General features: G+C 44.7%; 2 protein-coding genes across 2 annotated transcripts in view; both read right to left on the bottom strand.

Annotated features, from left to right (window-relative positions):
* Positions 1–1402, bottom strand: part of LOC138961830 (mucin-13-like) — a 2739-nt gene extending 1337 nt beyond the window's left edge. The window contains exon 1 of the mRNA XM_070333501.1: positions 420–1402. Coding sequence (XP_070189602.1) covers positions 420–1079 — 660 coding nt within the window. The 5' untranslated portion in view covers positions 1080–1402. The remainder of the gene's footprint in view (positions 1–419) is intronic.
* Positions 1403–3228: 1826 nt separating this feature from the next.
* On the bottom strand, positions 3229–4449 carry LOC138961122 (formyl peptide receptor-related sequence 6-like). The gene has a single exon (XM_070332722.1). The coding sequence runs from the start codon at positions 4447–4449 to the stop codon at positions 3229–3231; it is 1221 nt and encodes a 406-aa protein (XP_070188823.1).
* Between the last annotated feature and the right edge of the window lie 4018 nt (positions 4450–8467).

Raw genomic sequence — 8467 nt, 5'->3', positions numbered from 1 at the left:
CTCTCTCTCTCTCTCTCTCTCTCTCATGCAACTCTTCCTGTCTCATGCATCTCTCTCTCTCTCTCTCTCTCTCTCTCGCTCTCTCTCTCATGCAACTCTTCCTGTCTCATGCATCTCTCTCTCTCTCTCTCTCTCTCTCTCTCTCTCTCTCTCTCCTCTCTCTCTCTCTCTCTCTCTGTAAAATATGTATATTGTAATCTAAATGCTTAGTGTTTTTTTCAGGCATACTGCATTGTTTTCTACGTCGGTTACTGAATGTGGCCGTTGCCCCCAGACTCCTGCCCCATTTCAGGGCAAACCTCTCTTATATCTGAGGAAAATAATGAAACAGAGAGAGAGAGAGAGAGAGAGAGAGAGAGAGAGAGAGAGAGAGAGAGAGAGAGAGAGAGAGAGAGAGAGAGAGTAAATAAGCAGCTTACCTCATGCTGTAGTAAGGACGTTGGAAGTCCAGGCACGATCGTTGAGGGTGCAGCCTCTGGAGATCCCAGCACGATTGTTGAGAATGCAGCCTCTGGAGATCCCAGCACGGTCGTTGAGGGTGCAGCCTCTGGAGATCCCAGCATGAGCGTTGAGGATCCAGCCTCTGGAGATCCCAGAGCAGCCTGCAGGTCATCCTCACTTTGCAGTCGTTGAAGAACTTCATTTGGGATGCTGCTTGAAGTAAGCCCGATTTTGGCATCAGCACCGAACAATGCAGCAAATGGTGTTTGCTTTATACCTGAGTGATAGCTATTGTTCTTTTGAAATTGTACAAACTTCAAACCCACTGTCCAGTTTGTTGTGCTGTTGTCGGCCATCCAAGTTGTCATCATGTCCTTAATGTCGGAATTTGCTCTTTCAACAGACCCCTGTGACTGGGGATGTCGGGGCTTCCCGTGGACAAGAACCAAATCAGGCCACAATTCTTTTAGCTCAGTGATGACTTTGGCACAAAACTCGGCACCGTTGTCACTTTGAAGAATTTGCGGGGCTCCGAAGAGAAGGAAAATGTCTAAAAGTTGGTATGCCACCTCTGCTGCTCGTTTTGTTGTAAGGGCTCTAAGCACGCAAAACTTGGTAAGATGTTCCTGGTAGACCATAACCCATGAGTATCCTCCCTGTTTAAGTGACTGATAGTCAATTAAATCCACTTGAGATCTTGATCCAAACGACTTTGACAGGAGAGGCTTTACAACAATGCCTTTAATCGTAGGTCTTCTTTTTTTTCCTGACACTGAACGCACAAAGACTTGAACAAAGTGACACTGGCCTCTGTTATGTTTGCATACTTTTTCCCAGCCTCTTTCAACATTTTATCACGGCCACCATGGCCAGTGACAACATGGATGCGCTTTAAAACATCGTACATTTCCTCAACAAATATGAAGTGTTTAGGTTGCTCAGTTTCGTCCTTTCGCTTTAGAACGAGTTTGGATACTTGCCCACAGGTAAGAATTCCATACCTTCTTAGAAGGTGCCTTTGATGTTGGGTTTTAGTAGCTGTTGTCGCTGCTGCTTCCTTCACTTCATCTAAAATTCTGTGGTACTCATCTCTGGTCATAAGTAATCTATTTGCTTTGTCCTTATTTTTTAGCACTTCCTCAAGAAATACTTGTTCTTTCGCGTCCATGTTGCTTGATATGAATCACAGACTCGACTGACTTTTTCAATTGAACTGAATCTGCCCGAGGAAAAATCAAAACACAAACACCGACAACAGTTCACGAAATCATTCTGTATTTATCAAGAGAGTGAGTAAAAGTCAAGAAAGAACTCATTTCCAAGCAAAAGATGGTTTTAAAGAGTGATCAAAGCTCACTGATATCGAATTTATTTATAATAAAATGTACACGTCTTTCTGTTTGTGTGTTTCAAACTAATCAGGGAATAAGTCAAAAAAATGACCTCCCATTTCAGGGAATAAGCTAAATCCCTGATTTTCTCAGGGAATAAGCTTACTCCCCAGTTGAAACAGGGAAGAGGCCTATTCCCTTAAAATTTCAGTGATTAAGCTTATTCCCTAAATGTTCTTATTCCCTGTAACATATATACATTGCTTTTGTCACGTTCACATATAATATACTGTGAAAGGAAAAATAAAAATGCGAATGTCCAAGTCCAACAGGTGACTGCATTTGCCACCTTGACCATGGTCATCATGTCATGTGTTGTCGAACTTCGCGACGAACATCCTCTGTTTATGCATTTCCAATGTGCTTTTACTCCGTGTTTTTTTTGTCAAACCTAAACTGAAACTCGTTGTAAAAAATACATTTTCCTCCCCGACTGGTGGTCGCGACCTGGAGAGCAATGGTTGTGAAGTAACTTTCACCGAACAGAAATCAGGTAAACTCAGGTAAAACTCAGGTAAACTTTGTTTGTTTGTTTTAAACCTGTTTTGCCCGAGAAACGTCAACTTCATCGCATGGAATACACGGGGGCGAGTTGGCACTGCTTGCGGGGGCGAGATGGCACCCTTGACAGTTTGATGTCTGCTTGTCATTTGTCAACATTTTTACTTTTTCGTGTCAACTGTTGTCACAAAAACTGTCTTCTTCTCGTCTTCATGACGTCTGTTTGTCATTTGTCAACATGTGTTACTTTTTTGTGACCGCTGTCGTGCTGAAAACCTGCTAGTTCTTGTCTTCATGACGTCTGGTTTTCATTTGTCAATGTTCGTTACTTGTTCGTGTCTACTGTTGTGCTGAAAACTTGCGCCTTCTCGTCTTCATGACGTCTGGTTGACATTTGTCACAATTTGTTACTTTTTCGTGTCCACCGTTGTGCTGAAAACCTGCTTCTTCATGTCTTCATGACGTCTGGTTACATTTGTCAATCTGATTTACTTTTTTGTGACCCCTGTTGTGCTGAAAACCTGCTTCTTCTTGTCTTCATGACGTCTGGTTACATTTGTCAATCTGATTTACTTTTTTGTGACCCCTGTTGTGCTGAAAACCTGCTTCTCCTTGTCTTCATGACGTCTTGTTACATTTGTCAATCTGTTTTTACTTTTTTGTGGCCCCTGTTGTGCTGAAAACCTGCTTCTTCATGTCTTCATGACGTCTGGTTACATTTGTCAATCTGATTTACTTTTTTGTGACCCCTGTTGTGCTGAAAACCTGCTTCTTCTTGTCTTCATGACGTCTGGTTACATTTGTCAATCTGTTTTTACTTTTTTGTGTCCACCGTTGTGCTGAAAACCTGCTTCTTCATGTCTTCATGACGTCTGGTTACATTTGTCAATCTGATTTACTTTTTTGTGACCCCTGTTGTGCTGAAAACCTGCTTCTTCTTGTCCGTTGTCTGCTTTCGGAACAAAGCCCAGAAGGTCTCCCTGTAACGAGAGCCCATGGTGTAGTAGATGAAGATGTTGAAGGTGGAGTTGACGAAAGACAAAGCGTCTACGATCCAGATGCTGGTCAGGAACAGGTTGTGCTGACGACGGCCCGGGTTGACCTCGGGCAGGAAGAGCCAGACACAGCGAAAGAGAGCGATGGGAAAGACACACACCATGAAGAGCAGGGAGGTTCCGATCAACATTTTGGTCAGCGCCACGTCACGGGGAGAGAGGGTCTTCACTGCGTCACTCGCTGAGCTCTGTGCGCGCCACCTGGCGGCCTGGCGGATCTTCCTTGCCGTTATCGTCGTCGTTACCGTCACCACCACTATCACCACCACAGGAATGCCGGCGCCGTATATAAAGGTGTTGGTGTAGTTGACAAGAGTTTCGTGATTCAGATAAAACTCACTGGCCACCAACATGAACGTCGTCCTGCCGAGAGCGAGATCGTAGACACAGACCACGGCGTACCTGGCGCCAACAATGAAATAGAGACCCACCACCACAGCGAACACGAATCCAATGATGATAGCCATGGTCTTGGTTTTCAGAATGGTTTGGGAGCGCAAGGGGCTCATCACACACAGACATCGCTCGCTGGCTATGATGGCTGACATGATCTGTGAGACCCAGGTGAAGCCGAACAAGCCGACCAGGGCGTTGTTACCCATGAAAAACGCCATAGGACCGTAGCGTCCCATGTTGGAGAGCCACAGGTACATTTGCTCCCCGTAGACTAACATGGCCTGCACCAAGTAAAGCCAGTCCGCCAGAGACAGGGCGAAGAGGCACAGGTTGACCCGTTCCCGGAGGCCCTGTTTGTAGAAGACCGCCATGTTGATGACGTTGCCTGGCCCACCAATCAGAAAGAGGAGCGGCAAGATGACGGCATTAGCCACTCTGCTTGTGATTTCCTCGACTTGGGCGCTGACGATGTTGTCCGGGTTGTCCCAGGGAATGAACTCCAGGCCTTCCAAAGACAGCGCGGGACATTCGAATCCGGCTGAGCTTGTTATCGTCACGTTTGAGAATGATCCGTTCGAAGATGACGTGAGTGTTGATGTGACGTCACTGACTGAGGTGTTGTGCGTGGTTATGTCTGCTACGTCAGACACGTCAAAAGTTGCCATTGTGTCTCTTCTTCTTCCCGTACGATACAGTCAAACCAAAATTAGTCCACGGTTAAAACCGTTGCGTTCCGTTGTTTCCATTCGGGTTCAATGCAGACTCTTTCAATGCGTACATGTTTTGTCACAGTCACGTTTTATTGGTTTAGCAAATGAGGTGATAAAGGACTGCCATGTTACAACCATCCAAATCCTTGTTATCACGGTACTTGTGTGTTCGATCAAAATTAGTATGCTTGTTTTGCTGCGCGGTTGTTTTCTCGCCACTCTAATGGACCATTAACTAATCGTTACTAATCGTCGTGCAAACGACGTAAAGTAAATTCGCTTCTTTACACATACATACACACTCGCGCGCACGCGCACACGCACGCACACTAACGCACGCACGCACTCACGCACGCGCGCGTCCACAGGGGCTCACACAGGCGTACGCGCGCAAGTATGTGCGCACTTAAGCACACTTACAATCACAAACGAAAGCACGCATGCACGCATGCACGCACGCACGCATGCACGCACGCACGCACGCACGCCCGTACGCATGCACGCCCGTACGCACGCACGCACACACGTCCGCACCAGGACAACCATACATGCACGCATGTCGACGTGCCCGCACACGGAAGCACACACACACACACACACACACACACACACACTACCCCCCCACACACACACACATACGCACACACATGCATACACACACACAAGCATGTACACACACACACATGCATACACACACACACACACACACATACACACACACACACACACACACACGCACACACACACATATACGCGCGCGCGCCTTGGATGCCTTCACAAAAAAAAAGTTGTTATGTTTACATTGATTGGTTAAACACACATGAAAAGTTGTCACACACCAGCTCCCCGACTAAGTAACGTGTGCCTCAATTATTGATAACACACTTAAATAATGTAGGTGTTCATCTGAAAAAATCGTTTTTTTCATAATGTGAATCTGATTGAACCGAATGAGTTTGACATTTTAATCTGTGATGCGTTATGCGCGCGCGCTCGGTGTGTGTGTGTGTGTGAATACGAATACGAATACGAATAAACTTTATTGTCATGAAACGTAGTGTTTATAAGACACGGGAAGATAAATAACCAAATGATTACATTGTTTCTTTTTTTTTGGAAGCAATTATATACAAATTCTCCCAATTTAGTTTGTACTTTGTCTACTTGCAAAAGTTGTGTGTGTGTGTGTGTGTGTGTGTGTGTGTGTGTGTGTGTGTGTGTGTGGTGTATGTATGTGTGTGTGGGTGTATGTATGTGTGTGTGTGTGTGTATGTTTGTGTGTGCGTGTGTGTGTGTGTGTGTGTGTGTGTGTGTGTGTGTGTGTGTACGTGTGTGTGTGTGTGTGTGTGTGTGTGTGTGTTTGCGCTTACGTGTGTGTGTGTTCACGCGTACGTACATGCGTGCGCAGGCGCGTTGTTGTCGATCTTGTGTTTAGTAAATTTGCAGATAAAGCTGTCAACCGTGATAACCTTTGTCTTCCAACGTGTAACTCGACGTGCGTGCTTTGGAAACAAAATAGAATCGGCAGACTGTTTAATGCGAGAAGTACATGCCTTCATCGTCAGTTTGAAACCATCAGGGACATATATAATTGCAGTTAACTTTGAAATATAAATTTAACAGATATTCTTCAAGACGTGTAGCAGAGCAGTCGATTTGTTTTCCCCCGAAATCGGCGTTTGCTGCCTGAATGGCGGGGTAAAACGGTCATACACGCAAACATCCACTCGTGCAAAAAACATGAGTGAACGTGGGAGTTTCAGCCCATGAACGAAGACCATGACCGGGCGCTTTACACGGGGCGACTCAGGTGGTGCTGTTATGTGCTGTTTTTGAATGCTGCAGTCTTTTGTTTGTCTTAAGACTCTGTACGGCATCTCCGGTCCACTGCTAGCATGGCTAGAGTCCTATCTCATTGGCAGAACTCAGGATGTGCTTGTCGATGGCCAGATGTCTGCTCCAGCCCCAAGTTTCTTTCGGCGTTCCTCAAGGTTCAGTACTCGGTCCCATCCTTTTCATCATGTACACTAAGCCTCTCTCCACACTGATTCAAAACCATTCTGTTTTAAATCAGTCTTTTGCTGATGACACCCAGCTGTATAAACCCAGTCCCCCTGCAGAGACACATTCCGCCATCCAGACCATTCAGACATGCATCACTGATGTTAAATCTTGGATGGTCGATAACAAACTTAAGCTGAATGATGATAAGATTGAAGTCTTTCTGTGCAAAAGGAAGAACACTACATTTCCCTCTCCCCAACCTGTTTCTGTTCAAATAGGCAACACCGACATTCTTTTCTCACCATCAGCTAGAAATCTTGGATTCACCCTTTCATCTGACATGACCCTTAACAAACATATATCTTTAGTCTGTAGAGCAGCTTATTTTGAGCTTCGTAAGATCAGCACCATTCGCCACACACTCTCCTCTCAAACAACTAACACTCTTGTCTGTGCTTTTGTTCTTTCTAAACTTGACTACTGCAACTCTCTTCTCTCTGGCTGTCCTCTGTACCTCCTGCATAAACTACAAAAAGTCCACAACTCGGCAGCATGCCTCATTCTGAAAGCACGAAAACGAGATCACGCAACACCACTTCTTCACACACTGCACTGGTTACCTATTCAAGCCCGCATTGACTACAAACTGTCCACCCTCTGCTTTAACTTCTTTTCTGGCTCGTCTCCTGCTTACTTCTCTGAACTCCTCACCGTCTATTCTCCAGCAAGACAACTCCGTGCCTCTTCTGACTGTCGCATCCTCACCATTCCACACACCAAAACCAAAACATACGGACAACGCACTTTTACTTTCTGCACACCCACACAATGGAATTCTCTCCCCTTTCACATCCGCCACTCTCAGTCACCCCAAGCATTCAAACGAGCACTTAAAACGCACCTCTTCAAGAAATACAACCCCTGATTTTGTTTTCTCAGTCCATCAGTAGGCTACATGTAGTGTATTTGTTGTTTTAGTGATAATGTGATAATGTATATAAACATCTAGGGCTGTTTTCAGTATTGTTGATAACATGTTCTGTTTGATTAAGGGTATTCAGCTGGTATTTCCTTGTTTTCACTACCTATTTTATTCATGTTTTTATTACTTAGTTAGTGGAAGAATCTTTTGAAATGTATGTTTGATGGTGTATGCTTTTAATTAAGCGTTGCTGACTATGAATGTAGATGTAAATGCTTGTATAACTGTGTTTTAATTTTAAATGTGTCAAGCGCAAAGAGCATAATTGTAAAGTTATGATGTTGCGCTATATAAATGCTCATTTATTATTATTATTATTAATGTTACATGCACCACCACTGCAATTTCTCCATGTGAGATAATAATTTGAATTGATTTGATTTGAGATGAATTGAAGACGAAGAAGCTGTCGATTTGAGACGTTGTGTGGTGTTGGGGGCCTTACGGTCTCAGGTTTTAAAAGGGTTCGTGACGTGGGTCCAACATCCCTCAACTGATTTCGATGGGGATCGTTACTCCTCACAATCACATCCGTGCTACCCGAATGTCAAACCCGGCACACATCCCATCTGTGTTGATGTCAAGAGCGGGTGGGTAATCCTATCTTTGTATACCATCATCGTGAGCTACCCGACACACTGACACCGACACTAAATACCACACTCAGCGATCCACATTCCACCATGTTTGGGTGGGTGTACAGAATATCTATAGGTAAGTCTCATCATCATTAGCTATCCGACGCCCTGAATGTCATTGTTACACATCCGGACAGTTTTGGGTGTATGTCCAGAAAAGGCAATTAAATGTCAAGATCGTTATCTACACGACATCCTCAATGAGTTAGTACACCCGGACATTTATGTGAGTTTGCCCAGAATTGGTAAGTGTCATGGTCGTTATCTACACGACATCCTCAATGAGTTAGTACACCCGGACATTTATGTGAGTTTGTCCAGAATTGGTAAGTGTCATGGTCGTTATCTA

This window comes from Littorina saxatilis, linkage group LG3, assembly GCF_037325665.1.
Source record: "Littorina saxatilis isolate snail1 linkage group LG3, US_GU_Lsax_2.0, whole genome shotgun sequence".
Classification (NCBI taxonomy): Eukaryota; Metazoa; Mollusca; class Gastropoda; order Littorinimorpha; family Littorinidae; genus Littorina; species Littorina saxatilis.
The sequence above is the reverse complement of the archived record's forward strand: the minus strand, read 5'-3'. Positions and strand labels throughout refer to the sequence as shown.